At 42.3% G+C, this 17,680-nt stretch overlaps 1 protein-coding gene across 1 annotated transcript in view; it reads left to right on the top strand.

Annotated features, from left to right (window-relative positions):
* Positions 1-17,680, top strand: part of LOC110526986 (transmembrane channel-like protein 3) — a 50,090-nt gene that overhangs the window by 26,724 nt on the left and 5,686 nt on the right. The window contains exons 10-16 of the mRNA XM_036963629.1: positions 3,804-3,951; positions 4,875-4,984; positions 5,191-5,284; positions 5,756-6,034; positions 9,063-9,191; positions 9,646-9,713; positions 15,913-16,041. Of these exons, the coding sequence (XP_036819524.1) occupies positions 3,804-3,951; positions 4,875-4,984; positions 5,191-5,284; positions 5,756-6,034; positions 9,063-9,191; positions 9,646-9,713; positions 15,913-16,041 (957 nt within the window). The remainder of the gene's footprint in view (positions 1-3,803; positions 3,952-4,874; positions 4,985-5,190; positions 5,285-5,755; positions 6,035-9,062; positions 9,192-9,645; positions 9,714-15,912; positions 16,042-17,680) is intronic.

The following is a 17,680-nucleotide window of genomic DNA, read 5'->3' on the forward strand; positions in this document are numbered from 1 at the left end:
ACAATTATCTGTAAGGCCCCTCATCTCTGTACCCCACACATATAATTATCTGTAAGGTCCCTCATCTCTGTACCCCACACATACAATTATCTGTAAGGTCCCTCATCTCTGTACCCCACACATACAATGATCTGTAAGGTCCCTCATCTCTGTACCCCACACATACAATGATCTGTAAGGTCCCTCATCTCTGTACCCCACACATACAATTATCTGTAAGGTCCCTCATCTCTGTACCCCACACATACAATTATCTGTAAGGTCCCTCATCTCTGTACCCCACACATACAATTATCTGTAAGGTCCCTCATCTCTGTACCCCACACATACAATTATCTGTAAGGTCCCTCATCTCTGTACCCCACACATACAATTATCTGTAAGGTCCCTCATCTCTGTACCCCCACATATAATTATCTGTAAGGTCCCTCATCTCTGTACCCCACATACAATTATCTGTAAGGTCCCTCATCTCTGTACCCCACATACAATTATCTGTAAGGTCCCTCATCTCTGTACCCCCACATATAATTATCTGTAAGGTCCCTCATCTCTGTACCCCACATACAATTATCTGTAAGGTCCCTCATCTCTGTACCCCCACATATAATTATCTGTAAGGTCCCTCATCTCTGTACCCCACATACAATTATCTGTAAGGTCCCTCATCTCTGTACCCCACATACAATTATCTGTAAGGTCCCTCATCTCTGTACCCCACATACAATTATCTGTAAGGTCCCTCATCTCTGTACCCCACACATACAATTATCTGTAAGGTCCCTCATCTCTGTACCCCACACATACAATTATCTGTAAGGTCCCTCATCTCTGTACCCCACACATACAATTATCTGTAAGGTCCCTCATCTCTGTACCCCACACATACAATTATCTGTAAGGTCCCTCATCTCTGTACCCCCACATACAATTATCTGTAAGGTCCCTCATCTCTGTACCCCCACATACAATTATCTGTAAGGTCCCTCATCTCTGTACCCCCACATACAATTATCTGTAAGGTCCCTCATCTCTGTACCCCACACATACAATTATCTGTAAGGTCCCTCATCTCTGTACCCCCACATACAATTATCTGCAAGGTCCCTCAGTCAAGCAGTGAATTACAAACACAGATTCAACCACAAAGACCAGGGAGGTTTTCCAATGCCTTACAAAGAAGATGGGTAAAAAGAAAAAGCAGACATTGAATATCCCTGTTACGTTCGTTGATGGAAGGATCGGACCAAGGTGCAGCGTGGTAGGCGTACATTTTAATTTATTAAATGAACACAGAAAAAAAATGATAATACAAAAACAAAACGTAACGTCGAGTAGTGCTAAACAGCACAGTACCAAGAACAAGATCCCACAAACTACAGGTGGAAAAAGGCTGCCTAAGTATGATCCCCAATCAGAGACAACAATAGACAGCTGCCTCCGATTGAGAACCATAACCGGCCAACAAAGAAATAAAAAACATAGATTGCCCACCCTAGTCACACCCTGACCTAACCAAATAGAGAATTATAAGGATCTCTACGGTCAGGGCGTGACAACCCTTTGAGCATGGTGAAGTTATTCATTACACTGTGGATGGTGTATCAATACACCCAGTCACTATAAAGATACAGGCATCTTTCCTAACTCAGTTGCCAGAGAGGAAGGAAACCGCTCAGGGATTTCATCATGAAGCCAATGGTGACTTTAAAACAGTTACAGAGTTTAATGGCTGTGATCGGAGAAAACTGAGGATAGATCAACAACATTGTAGTTACTCCACAATACTAGCCTAATTGACATAGTGAAAAGAAGGAAGCCTGTACAGAATAAACATGTTCCAAAACATCCATCCCACGGCATTAAAGTAATAATAATAAAAATGGCAAAGCATTTAACTTTTTGTCCTGAATACAAAGTGTTATGTTTGGGGCAAATCCAATACAACACATTACTGAGTACCACTTTCCATATTTTCAAGAACAGTGGTGGCCGCATCATGTTATCAAATCAAATCAAGATTTATTTGCCACATGCTCCGAATACAACAAGTGTAGACTTTACCGTGAAATGCTTACTTACAAGCCCTTAACCAACAGTGCAGTTCAAGAAGAAGAAAATATATACCAAGTAGGATAAAATAAAAAGTAACACAATAAGAATAACAATAACGAGGCTATATACAGGGGGCACTGGTACCGAGTCAGTGTGGAGGCTATATACAGGGGGCACTGGTACCGAGTCAGTGTGGAGGCTGTATACAGGGGGCACTGGTACCGAGTCAGTGTGCGGGGGTACAGGCTAGTTAAGGTTATCTGTACATGTAGGTGGGGGCGAAGTGACTATGCATAGGTAACAAACAAACAGCGAGTAGCAGCAGTGTGCAAAAGGGGGGGGGGTCAATGTAAATTGTCCAGTGGCGATTCTTATGCAAAGTTCAGCAGTCTAATGGCTTGGGGGTAGAAGCTGTTGAGGAGCCTTTTGGTCCTAGACTAGGCGCTCAGGTAACGCTTGCTGTGCGGTAGCCGAGAAAACATATAACTTGGGTGACTGGAGTCTCTGACAATTTTATGGGTTTCCTCTGACACCGCCTATTATATAGGTCCTGGATGGCAGGAAGCTTGGCCCCGGTGATGTACTGGGCCGTTCGCACTACCCTCTGTAATGCCTTACAGGTTCTAGCTGCCGAGCAGTTGCCATACCAGGCGGTGATGCAACCGATCAGGATGCTCTCGATGGTGCAGCTGTAGAACCTTTTGAGGATCTGGGGACCCATGCCAAATATTTTCAGTCTCCAGAGGGGGAAAAGGTTTTGTCTTGCCATCTTCACGACTGTCTTGGTATGTTTGGACCATGATAGTTTGTTGGTGATGTGGACACCAAGGAACTTAAAACTCTCGACCCTCTCCACTACAGCCCCGTCGATGTTAATGGGGGCCTGTTCGGCCCGCCTTTTCCTATAGTCCACGATCAGCTCCTTTGTCTTGCTCACATTGAGGGAGAGGTTGTTGTCCTGGCACCATACTGCCAGTTCTCTGACCTCCTCCCTATAGGCTGTCTCATCGTTGTCGGTGATCAGGCCTACCACTGTTGTGTCGTCAGCTAACTTAATGATGGTGTTGGAGTTGTGTTTGGCCACGCAGTCGTGGGTGAACAGGGAATACAGGAGGGGTCTAAGTACACACCCCTGAGGGGCCCTAGTGTTAAAGATCAGCGTGGAAGATGTGTTGTTGCCTGGTTATGGGTATGCTTTTAATCGTTAAGGACTGTGAAATTTTACAGGGTCAAAAAGAAACGGAGCTAAGCACAGGCAAAGCACAGGCAAAATCCTACAGGAAAAACTGGTTCAGACTGCTTTCCAACATACACTGTAGTTGCTTACCAAGAAGACTAAGAATGTTCCTGAGTGTCTGAGTTACAGTTTTGACTTAAATCTACTTGAAAATCTATGGCAAGACCTGAAAATAGTTGTCTATGTAAGGACCGACGCTGGAGACGAGAAGCAAGTACAGGAAGTGAACATTTAATGGAAAATGGACATCAAACAAAACAGGAACAGCGTCGGGATGGGGGGAACAAAACAACATTACGATAATAATGCAGACACGGGGAAAACTGATGGGATGGAGATGGAGATGGAGTATTGTGTGTAGATGGGTGAGAGAATGTTTTTATTCAATCCATTTTGAATTCAGGCTGTAACACAACCAAATGTGGAATAAGTCAAGAGATATGAATACTTTCTGAAGGCACTGTAAATACATTTGATTTATTGAACTACTGTTTCTCTCTCTGTCTTCCAGAGCAGTCCTGATCAGTCTGCGTATCCTAGCCAACATCCTGGTCCTTCTCTCTCTGGCTGGCAGCATTTATATAATCTACTTTGTGGTGGACCGCTCCCAGAAACTAGAGCTGGAGAAGCCAGAGCTAACACTATGGGAAAAGAATGAGGTAGCTAGCTACAGTATACACTGAGTATACCAAACATTAGGAACCCCCCTGTGTCCCCTTTAAGGTACAGCCTCAGTTCATCGGGGCATGGACTCCACAAGATGTTGAAAGTGTTCCACAGGGATGCTGGCCCATGTTGACTCCAATACTTCCCACAGTTGGCTGGATGTTATTTTACAAGTGACATCAGTAAGGGATCATAGCTTTAACCTGTATTCACCAGGTCAGTCTATGTCATGGAAAGAGCAGGTGTTCTTAATGTTTTGTAAGTGGGCTTACTCTGAGTCCGGGAAACCTGACAAGATTGTGTTTGACTTGGTTGATGGATTATGGCTACTGTATCTCATTTTGGGCACTTGATTTCCCTGATGACAAAGACATATGTGACAGGACTTCAATTACATCGTGCCTTGTGTTTCTCTCGCATCATTTCCTCTCAGGATGCTGTAATAAAGGCGTTAATGTGAAACTGGAGACCAATAGGGAGACTGCTATCACCAGCCACATGTATCACCATCTGTGCATGACAGCTGATCATTTAATTCAGTTCAGGATAATGGATGTCTGTAGGGCTTTGATAAGATAACTGTTTCCACTACCCTGATGTCACTGCCTGGACTGATATTGTTTTCAAGACAACTGGGAACTCTGGAGAAAAAAAAACAGGTCAAATCATGACATCAGTGATCTTTAGGTCAGAAAGTCAAAGCTCTAGAAAGATGCCAGAGTTTCCGATTTGGAATTCTGAGTTGGATAGCCTCTAGCTCCTAACTGCTTGCTCCTCCGATGCCTCCATATATTAGTGAAAAAGAGAAGAGAAGGTCCTGATACAATGACTCCTTATGATGTCATCAGGCATATATGAAGGTGTCTATTTTATAACATACTCAGTGTCTGATGTCATATCCTGTTTCCTGTCCCAGGTGAGTGTGGTGGTGTCCCTCATCACCATGATTGCCCCGTCTGCCTTTGAGCTGGTGGCTCAGCTGGAGATGTACCATCCCAGGACCTCCCTCCGCTTCCAGCTGGCCAGGTCTGACTCTGACAGCACCTCAAATCTCATTTGTTCACACTTAACATTGCGTTTCACAGATACAGTAGAGTATCGGTGAAATTGGATTCATATTTTGACATGTAACTACACCGTAGCTGTACTGTTCGTTAATGTTGCTACTAACTTGATTTTAGCTTGTTTTCTTTCTTTTTTAATGCAGTGAATGTTTTGTCTCCTCGCCACAGAGTCCTGGTGTTGTATCTGGGTAACCTGTACAGCCTCATCATTGCCCTTCTGGACAAGGTCAACAGTATGAGTATGGCGTCAGCTGCTGCAGCTGTAAGTAGTCCTGCTGAGATTGAGGCGTTCCTAATGTGGACACCATACAAGCCATGTCACTCAACTCTTTACGTATTGTGCCATAGTCTCCAATCAATAAATAAATGTTACAGTTATTGCTGATGTTAATGTCAATGCTTTTAAAAATATATATATTTTTAATTGTTATTCGATTTTTTTAAACTTTATTTAACTAGGCAAGTCAGTGAAGAACAAATTCTTATTTACAATGTCGGCCTACCCCAGACGGCGCCTTATGGACTCCCAATCACGGCTGGATGTGATGCAGCCTGGATGCTACTGTTAACAACAATCTTGATCTGTAAATGTGGGGAAGGTTTAGAAAACAAAGGAATGAAATTAGGAAAATGTTCATGCATTTTAAAGCTCCGATTGACTGATGGATGGATAGACAGACTGACTGGTTGATTGGTTGATTGATCATTAATGGTTTTGATGGATTATTTCCAGGCGGCGGCCTCTGTGGTTTCGGGGAACTTGTCTGACTCCACGGCATTCATGGCGACCATCTCCCAGCCGGGGGAGACGAGCCTCTCCACCCTCGTATCCGACATCTCCATCTCTGAAAACCACAACAGCACCATAGCGACCATTGCCATGGTGCTGGATGTCAACACCAGCATCAGCACCAGCAAGGTCACCATGGCAACCATGTACAACCACACTGGGATGTTTCAGCAGAACAAGCAGAAGAAACCGGACGAGTGCTGGGAGACCTACGTTGGACAGGTGCAGAAGCTCATTCCTTGTCATTCGTTCATTTGTTCCTTCATTTATTTGTCCATTCATTTCTTAATTCATTCATTTGTTAATCTGTCCACTTGTCCATTCATTCATCTCTTAACGTTAATTGAGAAACCCTTTACAGAGAAAGTGTACTAACAACTGTTCCATGAAGGTTGAGACCTTTTGCATCGGCCAGAGTAGAACTGTTACAGGGACACTCCATCATCAACTTGACAATGTACATGACTACATACAGTTGAAGTTGGAAGTGTACATACACTTAGGTTGGATTCATTAAAACAATTTTTCAACCACTCCACAAATTTCTTAACAACAAACTATAGTTTTGGCAAGTCGGTTAGGACATCTACTTTTTCCAACAATTGCTTACAGACAGATTATTTCACTTATAATTCACTGTATCACCATTCCAGTGGGTCAGAAGTTTACATACACTAAGTTGACTGTGCCTTTAAACAGCTTGGAAAATTCCAGAAAATTATGTCATGGCTTTAGAAGCTTCTGATAGGCTAATTGACATAATTTGAGTCAATTGGAGGTGTACCTGTGGATGTATTTGAAAGCCTACCTTCAACCTTAGTGCCTCTTTGCTTGACATCATGGGAAAATTAAAAGAAATCAGCCAAGACCTCAGAAAAAAATTTGTAGACCTCCACAAGCCTGGTTCTTCCTTGGGAGCAATTTCCAAACGCCTGAAGGTACCATGTTCATCTGTACAAATAATAGTACACAAGTATAAACACCATGGGACCGCTCATTAAGGCGATGCGTTCTGTCACCTAGAGATGAAGGTACTTTGTTGTGAAAAGTGCAAATCATTCCCAGAACAACAGCAAAGGACCTTGTGAAGATGCTGGAGGTATCTGTATCCACAGTAAAACGAGTCCTATACTGACATAACCTGAAAGGCCGCTCAGCAAGGAAGAAGCCACTGATCCAAAACTAAATTAAGGTTTGCAACTGCACATGGGGACACTTCACAAAATAGATGGCATCATGAGGACGGAAAATTATGTGGATATAGTGAAGCAACATCTCAAGACATCAGTCAGGAAGTTGAAGCTTGGTCGCAAATAGGTCTTCCAAATGGACAATGACCCCAAGCATACTTCCAAAGTTGTGGCAAAATGGCTTACGGTGTCAAGGTATTGGAGTGGCCATCACAAAGCCCTGACCTCAATCCCATAGAAAATTTGTCGGCAGAACTGAAAAAGCATGTGCGAGCAAGGAGGAAAACAAACCTGACTCAGTTACACCAGCTCTGTCAGGAGGAATGGGCCAAAATTCACCCAACTTATTGTGGGAAGCTTGTGGAAGGCTACGCAAAACGTTAAACAATTTAAAGGCAATGCTACCAAATACTAATTGTGAACTTCTGTAAACTTCTGACCCACTGGGAATGTGATGAAAGAAATTAAAGCTGAAATAAATAATTCTCTCTACTATTATTCTGACATTTCACATTCTTAAAATAAAATGGTGATCCTAACATGGGAATTTTTACTAGGATTAAATGTCAGGAATTGTGAAAAACTGAGTTTAAATGTATTTGGCTAAGGTGTATGTAAACTTCCGACTTCAACTGTAAGGCATTCATACCATTTTCATGAAATCATTCACAACACCTTTATGGGTGATGTGGTATCATTCATAACACTTTATGAGTGCTGTGGTATCATTCACAACACCTTTATGAATGCTGTGGTATCATTCATAACACCTTTATGAATGCTGTGGTATCATTCATAACACCTTTATGAATGCTGAAGTATCATTCATAACACCTTTATGAATGCTGAAGTATCATTCATAACACCTTTATGAATGCTGTGGTATCATTCACAACACCTTTATGAATGCTGTGGTATCATTCACAACACCTTTATGAATGCTGTGGTATCATTCACAACACCTTTATGAATGCTGTGGTATCATTCACAACACCTTTATGAATGCTGAAGTATCATTCATAACACCTTTATTAATGCTGAAATATCATTCATAACACCTTTATGAATGCTGTGGTATCATTCATAACACCTTTATGTATAATTTATAACAACATCCATAACACATACATTCAGCATCATTCACAAGGAGTCTTCAAAATAAAAGTCCCCTAGAATAGATCTTTGTCTATTGTACAAAGGAAATGTGTATTACTACTGTCACAGTAATCTATTATGAAACATAACACTGGAGTAGTTCAACCATGTCAGCCTAAGCACTCTGTGTGTACGATAAGCACCAATAACTATTACTGTTTTAGATCATTCTGTCTGTACACAGACCTAATAATCAACAGTCTCATCCCTCAGACAGTTACCCTTAATACCTCTTAAAGGCATTATGCCCGACAAGAAAAATGAAAATGCCTTGTCCTGTGATTGTTTCCCCCTAAACAATAGATTGAGTATGGATTGAAACGTACCCAGGCAGACGTTCAGGTAATGAAGCTGTCACTAGGCCAAGGATGAAAAACAGATGACTTGTTCTTGGTGCAGATCAATAGGAGGGTATATCGTGTATCGTCGTCTCAGGAGTGGATATTCTCAACAGGAAAAGGACATAATCTAATTAACAGACCTGGGTTCAAATGATATGTTTTTATATGTTCAAATGCTTGATGGAGCTTTCAACCAATAGTGAAGTCCCCAAAAGTGCAAGAACCCAGGTCTGATAAGTATAGCTTGATGATCCATTTCCAATGAGTTATGTGCAGTTAGGACAGATGTAATGAGTTTTTCTGAAAGACATACAGTATGCATTTTGTTCATTTAGCAGGCGCTCTTATCCAGAGCGACTTACATTCAAATAAGGTCTGTAAAACAATCACATGCCACAGTCACTCCAAGTAAAACTTCCCTCAATAAAGCTGACAGTGACATCAGGGCGAGTAGGTGTTAGCTAGTCATTACAGAATGACCAGAGTTACCTTAAAGACAGATAGTTACCAGACAGTAACAGTATATTTCTTCATGCTCATATGTTCATATGTGTTGTATTGTAGGAGATGTTGAAGCTGTCTATCATCGATATGATCTTCACGGTGGCCAGTATCCTGTTGATAGACTTCATCAGAGGGCTGGTGGTCAGGTACCTGAGTGACTGCTGCTGCTGGGACCTGGAGAGCAAGTTTGTATGTACTCAACCTCCATTCAAAAAGTATTTGTTTACTCTCAAATAGTCTAGCTGTGCTTAACTGAGCTTGTTTGGTGCAATGGAATAGTCCCGAAAGTGCAAATACTGCCCATATGGCACTCCAGGCAAGCTCAAAGGTTTGAAAGAAAACAAATACTGTTTGAACCCAAGGGTGATTGTGACTGTGTCGTTATCGTCTGATTACAGTTGACGTCTGGATAAGTGCAAACTATGTTGAAGTGCAGTACGGTTTGCAAGTCACAATTGGATGACATGCTTTTTAATTGCTCCTGGTAATGTTCTGGTTTAGTCCACGCCATCACGGCAGGCCCAAGCTGTTGCATCTGTCAGGAGTCAACTGTATTTTAAGACATTTGACTAGGTCATCAATATATTTTATGAAGTAATTAAAGGTTTAATTAATGTCACCCTTTATGTTTCCCACCTGGCAGCCTGAATATGGGGAATTCAAGATAGCTGAGAATGTACTCCACCTGATATATAACCAAGGAATGATCTGGTATGTCACATTCTACTGGATTTGTCACTTCATCTATTCTTTGTTCTTATAGGACAGTGGAGTTCCACTCAACCTTTCACATTGTTTAAACCCTGGTCTCCAGTGGGGAGGTATTTTACATTGACATTTTTGTCATTTATCAGACACTCTTATCCCGAGGAATTAGGGTCAAATGTCCTTCTCAAGGGAAACACCGACAGCTTTTTTCCCCAAGTCGACTCGGGGATCCGAACCAGTGACCTTTCAGTTACTGACCCAACACTCTTACCCGCTAGGATACCTGCCACCCTGGGAAAACGTGCTTATTGCTGGGAGTGTTACGCACCCACTCCACCACGGCTCGGAACGTATTTTTCTCTTCTGACATATGATATTGGTTTTTGCTGTTGAGCTTTCAGACATCAGATACAACATAGACAGTAGATGGAACTAGGACCCAGAGTTCATCCTCAAGTCACATTGCCAGAAAAACTCCAGTTAGAGATATAACACACTCTCTCACACACTTCAATTCTATGTTCACTTTATCCAATTTGTTACAATGTGTGGAAACATTGTGTAAATTCCTCTGTATGAATAACGGCTCTAAATTATGTATATTGCTAGCAGCACTATATCACAAGTGACATTCTGACTGTGAAAATGTTATTGGCTATTAATGGTGATTCAGATTCTAATGTAGAAGGTAATGTGCCCATATTAGCTATAATATATAGACCAATACTTCTATAAAAGGCAACCTTACTAAGGGCAGGACAGCCCCTGACCCAGAGTAATATGCTGTGTTATGTGTGATATTTCTATTCTAATCTCGTTCTTGGTACAACATAGTACCAAAACATGACCTCATCCAATGGCATATATCGATTGTCAATTCTAGATACCCCCATCTCAAATACATCCCCTCCTGGACAAGCTCATGGAGGAGAGTGAGCCTCTAGGTCATATACTAGGTCAAGAGAAGGGCAACATCAGAGGGGACATACAATGGTTCCAGACACTGCCATACTCTTCCCCCCAATGGGAAAAGTAGGGAGTGACTAGCACACAGACATTGTGGAGCCAACTAACTGGTTCCCCATTAATCACGCCATCCCTTCACATGGTTTAGGAATAGTTACAGACACATTCACAGATAAGACAAGCCTGACCTCTCACCTCTCTGGGCCCCAAGTAACTGAGCCCTAGCTGAGAAGGGATAACTGCAAACTGCCAACCCTGTATTCCAAATAGATACATTCTAATGACAAGTATCTCACAAGCATATTCTGAAAATAAAACGTCTTATCTATGTTACCCAACTAATTCTGATTCATCCCCAACAATGGACAGTATTAGCTCTGTTCATTCCACACCTCTGCAGTTAGATGGACAGTATTACCTCTGTTCATTCCACACCTCTACAGTTAGATGGACAGTATTACCTCTACAGTTAGATGGACAGTATTACCTCTACAGTTAGATGGATAGTAATACCTCTGATCATTTCACACCTCTACAGTTAGGTGGATAGTATTACCTCTGTTCATTCCACACCTCTACAGTTAGATGGACAGTATTACCTCTGTTCATTCCACACCTCTACAGTTAGATGGATAGTAATACCTCTGATCATTTCACACCTCTACAGTTAGGTGGACAGTATTACCTCTGTTCATTCCACACCTCTACAGTTAGATGGATAGTAATACCTCTGTTCATTCCACACCTCTACAGTTAGATGGATAGTATTACCTCTGTTCATTCCACACCTCTACAGTTAGATGGATAGTAATACCTCTGATCATTCCACACCTCTACAGTTAGATGGATAGTATTACCTCTGTTCATTCCACACCTCTACAGTTAGATGGATAGTAATACCTCTGATCATTCCACACCTCTACAGTTAGATGGATAGTATTACCTCTGTTCATTCCACACCTCTACAGTTAGATTTTAATTTTTTAATTTTTTATTTTACCTTTATTTAACCAGGTAGGCAAGTTGAGAACAAGTTCTCATTTACAATTGCGACCTGGCCAAGATAAAGCAAAGCAGTTTGACACATACAACGACACAGAGTTACACATGGAGTAAAACAAACATACAGTCAATAATACAGTATAAACAAGTCTATATACAATGTGAGCAAATGAGGTGAGAAGGGAGGTAAAGGCAAAAAAGGCCATGGTGGCAAGGTAAATACAATATAGCAAGTAAAACACTGGAATGGTAGTTTTGCAATGGAAGAATGTGCAAAGTAGAAATAAAAATAATGGGGTGCAAAGGAGCAAAATAAATAAATAAATTAAATACAGTTGGGAAAGAGGTAGTTGTTTGTGCTAAATTATAGGTGGGCTATGTACAGGTGCAGTAATCTGTGAGCTGCTCTGACAGTTGGTGCTTAAAGCTAGTGAGGGAGATAAGTGTTTCCAGTTTCAGAGATTTTTGTAGTTCGTTCCAGTCATTGGCAGCAGAGAACTGGAAAGAGAGGCGGCCAAAGAAAGAATTGGTTTTGGGGGTGACTAGAGAGATATACCTGCTGGAGCGTGTGCTACAGGTGGGAGATGCTATGGTGACCAGCGAGCTGAGATAAGGGGGGACTTTACCTAGCAGGGTCTTGTAGATGACATGGAGCCAGTGGGTTTGGTGACGAGTATGAAGCGAGGGCCAGCCAACGAGAGCGTACAGGTCGCAATGGTGGGTAGTATATGGGGCTTTGGTGACAAAACGGATTGCACTGTGATAGACTGCATCCAATTTGTTGAGTAGGGTATTGGAGGCTATTTTGTAAATGACATTGCCAAAGTCGAGGATTGGTAGGATGGTCAGTTTTACAAGGGTATGTTTGGCAGCATGAGTGAAGGATGCTTCGTTGCGAAATAGGAAGCCAATTCTAGATTTAACTTTGGATTGGAGATGTTTGATATGGGTCTGGAAGGAGAGTTTACAGTCTAACCAGACACCTAAGTATTTGTAGTTGTCCACGTATTCTAAGTCAGAGCCGTCCAGAGTAGTGATGTTGGACAGGCGGGTAGGTGCAGGTAGCGATCGGTTGAAGAGCATGCATTTAGTTTTAAGAGCAATTGGAGGCCACGGAAGGAGAGTTGTATGGCATTGAAGCTTGCCTGGAGGGTTGTTAACACAGTGTCCAAAGAAGGGCCGGAAGTATACAGAATGGTGTCGTCTGCGTAGAGGTGGATCAGAGACTCACCAGCAGCAAGAGCGACCTCATTGATGTATACAGAGAAGAGAGTCGGTCCAAGAATTGAACCCTGTGGCACCCCCATAGAGACTGCCAGAGGTCCGGACAACAGACCCTCCGATTTGACACACTGAACTCTATCAGAGAAGTAGTTGGTGAACCAGGCGAGGCAATCATTTGAGAAACCAAGGCTGTTGAGTCTGCCGATGAGGATGTGGTGATTGACAGAGTCGAAAGCCTTGGCCAGATCAATGAATACGGCTGCACAGTAATGTTTCTTATCGATGGCGGTTAAGATATCGTTTAGGACCTTGAGCGTGGCTGAGGTGCACCCATGACCAGCTCTGAAACCAGATTGGATGGATAGCATTACCTCTGTTCATTCCACACCTCTGCAGTTAGATGGATAGTATTACCTCTACAGTTAGATGGATAGTAGTACCTCTGTTCATTCCACACCTCTGCAGTTAGATGGATAGTATTACCTCTACAGTTAGATGGATAGTAGTACCTCTGTTCATTCCACACCTCTACAGTTAGATGGATAGTATTACCTCTACAGTTAGATGGATAGTATTACCTCTGTTCATTCCACACCTCTACAGTTAGATGGACAGTATTACCTCTGTTCATTCCACACCTCTACAGTTAGATGCATAGTATTACCTCTGTTCATTCCACACCTCTACAGTTAGATGGATAGTATTACCTCTACAGTTAGATGGACAGTATTACCTCTGTTCATTCCACACCTCTACAGTTAGATGGACAGTATTACCTCTGTTCATTCCACACCTCTACAGTTAGATGGACAGTATTACCTCTGTTCATTCCACACCTCTACAGTTAGATGGACAGTATTACCTCTGTTCATTCCACACCTCTACAGTTAGATGGATAGTATTACCTCTGTTCATTCCACACCTCTACAGTTAGATGGATAGTATTACCTCTGTTCATTCCACACATCTGCAGTTAGATGGATAGTATTACCTCTGTTCATGCCACACCTCTACAGTTAGATGGACAGTATTACCTCTACAGTTAGATGGACAGTATTACCTCTGTTCATTCCACACCTCTACAGTTAGATGGATAGTATTACCTCTACAGTTAGATGGACAGTATTACCTCTGTTCATTCCACACCTCTACAGTTAGATGGATAGTATTACCTCTGTTCATTCCACACCTCTACAGTTATATGGATAGTATTACCTCTGTTCATTCCACACCTCTGCAGTTAGATGGATAGTATTACCTCTGTTCATTCCACACCTCTACAGTTAGATGGACAGTATTACCTCTACAGTTAGATGGACAGTATTACCTCTGTTCATTCCACACATCTGCAGTTAGATGGATAGTATTACCTCTGTTCATGCCACACCTCTACAGTTAGATGGATAGTATTACCTCTGTTCATGCCACACCTCTACAGTTAGATGGACAGTATTACCTCTGTTCATTCCACACCTCTACAGTTAGATGGACAGTATTACCTCTGTTCATTCCACACCTCTACAGTTAGATGGACAGTATTACCTCTGTTCATTCCACACCTCTACAGTTAGATGGACAGTATTACCTCTACAGTTAGATGGACAGTATTACCTCTGTTCATTCCACACCTCTACAGTTAGATGGATAATATTACCTCTGTTCATTCCACACCTCTACAGTTAGATGCATAGTATTACCTCTGTTCATTCCACACCTCTACAGTTAGATGGATAGTATTACCTCTACAGTTAGATGGACAGTATTACCTCTGTTCATTCCACACCTCTACAGTTAGATGGATAATATTACCTCTGTTCATGCCACACCTCTACAGTTAGGTGGATAGTATTACCTCTGTTCATTCCACACCTCTGCAGTTAGATGGATAGTATTACCTCTGTTCATTCCACACCTCTACAGTTAGATGGATAGTATTACCTCTGTTCATTCCACACCTCTACAGTTAGATGGATAGTATTACCTCTACAGTTAGATGGATAGTATTACCTCTGTTCATTCCACACCTCTACAGTTAGATGGACAGTATTACCTCTACAGTTAGATGGACAGTATTACCTCTGTTCATTCCACACCTCTGCAGTTAGATGGATAGTAATACCTCTGTTCATTCCACACCTCTGCAGTTAGATGGATAGTATTACCTCTACAGTTAGATGGATAGTATTACCTCTGTTCATTCCACACCTCTACAGTTAGATGGACAGTATTACCTCTACAGTTAGATGGATAGTATTACCTCTGTTCATTCCACACCTCTACAGTTAGATGGACAGTATTACCTCTACAGTTAGATGGATAGTATTACCTCTGTTCATTCCACACCTCTACAGTTAGATGGACAGTATTACCTCTACAGTTAGATGGACAGTATTACCTCTGTTCATTCCACACCTCTGCAGTTAGATGGATAGTAGTACCTCTGTTCATTCCACACCTCTACAGTTAGATGGACAGTATTACCTCTGTTCATTCCACACCTCCACAGTTAGATGGACAGTATTACCTCTACAGTTAGATGGACAGTATTACCTCTGTTCATTCCACACCTCTGCAGTTAGATGGATAGTAGCCCCCCCCCCCCCCCCCCCATCCCTTCTCTGTGTCCTCTATCTCTTTCACAGAGTGGGGACATTCTTCTCCAACCCCCCCCCCCCCCCCCCACCCCCCTCTCTCTGGCCCCCCTTCTCTCACTGTCTTTCTCTCTCTCTTTCTCTCTCTCTTTCTCTCTCTCTTTCTCTCTGTCTTTCTCGCTCACATCATTGTCATAATAGTAGTTGTCATAAAGTTGTCATAAACACATTAATACATTACAGCTGATGTCATCTAATGGTAACTGACTTTACACCGTCACTACACAAACTGCTGTGTAGGTAACCTTGTTGGCTCATGTATACATTATGATAATTCAGCTCCACTCCCCCCCCCCCTTCTCTCTCTCTCTCTCCCTTTCTCTCTCTCTCTCTCTCTCTCTCTCTCTCTCTCTCTCTAGGATGGGTTCGTTCTTCTCTCCCTGTCTGCCTGCCTTTAACGTGTTGAAGCTGATAGGCTTGATGTACCTGAGGAGTTGGGCTGTGCTCACCTGTAACGTCCCTCACCAACAGGTGTTCAGAGCATCCAGGTCAGGGGCAGAGACACAGTCACACACACACACACACACACACACACACACACACACACACACACACACACACACACACAGTCACACACACAGTCATGCACACACACAGGCACGCACACACACAGTCATGCACACACACACACACACAGGTACATACACACACACACACACACAGGTACATACACACACACACGCACACAGGTACATACACACACATATAGTGCACTGGGAAAGTATTTAGACCTCTTGAGTTTTTCCACATTCTGTTACGTTAGAGCCTTATTCCAAAATGGATTTAAAAATAATAATTCTCATCAATCTACACACAATACTCCATAATGACAAAGCAAAAAAGGGTTTATAGACATTTTTGCAAATGTATAAAAACGAATAAATAGATGTAAATAATGCAATTAAGTAAATATTTAACCTTATTTACATAAGTATTCAGACCCTTTGCTTTGAGACTCAAAATTGAGCTCAGGTGCATCCTGGCCAAACTGAGCAATCGAAGTAGATGGGCCTCAGGGAGGTGACCAAGAACCCGATGGTCACTCTGACAGAACTCCAGAGTTCCTTTGTGGAGATGGGAGAACCTTCCAGAAGGACAACCATCTCTGGAGTACTCCACCAATCAGGTCTTTATGGTAGAGCCACTCCTCAGGTAAAGATTAACAGAGGAAAATACAGAGAGATCCTTGAAGAAAACCTGCTCCAGTGCGCTCAGGACCACAGACTGGGGCGAAGGTTCACCTTCCAACAGGACAACAACCCTAAGCACAAAAAAAAAACAGATTTCATCCATTTTAGAATACGGCTGTAGCAAAATGTGGAAAAAGTCAAGGGGTCTGAATAATTTCCCAAAGCACTGTACATATACACACACTCATACTGGACGAGCATGTTCAGAAGACACAGCCACTCTACCATTCACTTCTCTCTCTCTCTCTAGTACTGATGAATACATAATAAACAGTACCACAAAAGACTAACATTACATAATAGCATTGTGCGACACTGCCTCTTCTGGACAGTGAGTGAGTCTGATTCACTCTGGGCCTATAATCCTGGTTCTGTGGTTCTGGTTCTCTGGCTCAGTGGTCCTGGTTCTGTGGTTCTGGTCTCATTACTCCTCTCCTCCACTCCCATCGGATCTTATTTTCCAGCTCTGTGGAGAGAGAGAACAAAATGAGCACATCTCTGTGATGAGCTACTACACTGCTCCCTCAAACACACGCACGCACACACACACACACACACACACACACACACACACACACACACACACACACACACACACACACACACACACACACACACACACACACACACACACACACAGTGCCTGCAGGCACTCAGCCCACTCTGATTTATGTAACGAGTCTGTTGCTGCCTCTTTCAGGCCTTATCAGTCACTCTCAGATGTATAGGAAAATACACACTTATGCAAGCGCGCACACACACCATACTCTTCACTTGGTTATGTAAAATAGCATGATAGTTTTAAAGAAATAGCATATAAGTTTATTCAAGAAATAGAATGATATGAATAAATAGTATATGTGACTCACCACCTGGATTTGGTCTTCATTAAGTAGTAATATTTGAAATTCTGTATTTTACATTGGATAAAAGTAGA

Source organism: Oncorhynchus mykiss, chromosome 26 (assembly GCF_013265735.2).
Source record: "Oncorhynchus mykiss isolate Arlee chromosome 26, USDA_OmykA_1.1, whole genome shotgun sequence".
In the NCBI taxonomy this organism is placed as follows: Eukaryota; Metazoa; Chordata; class Actinopteri; order Salmoniformes; family Salmonidae; genus Oncorhynchus; species Oncorhynchus mykiss.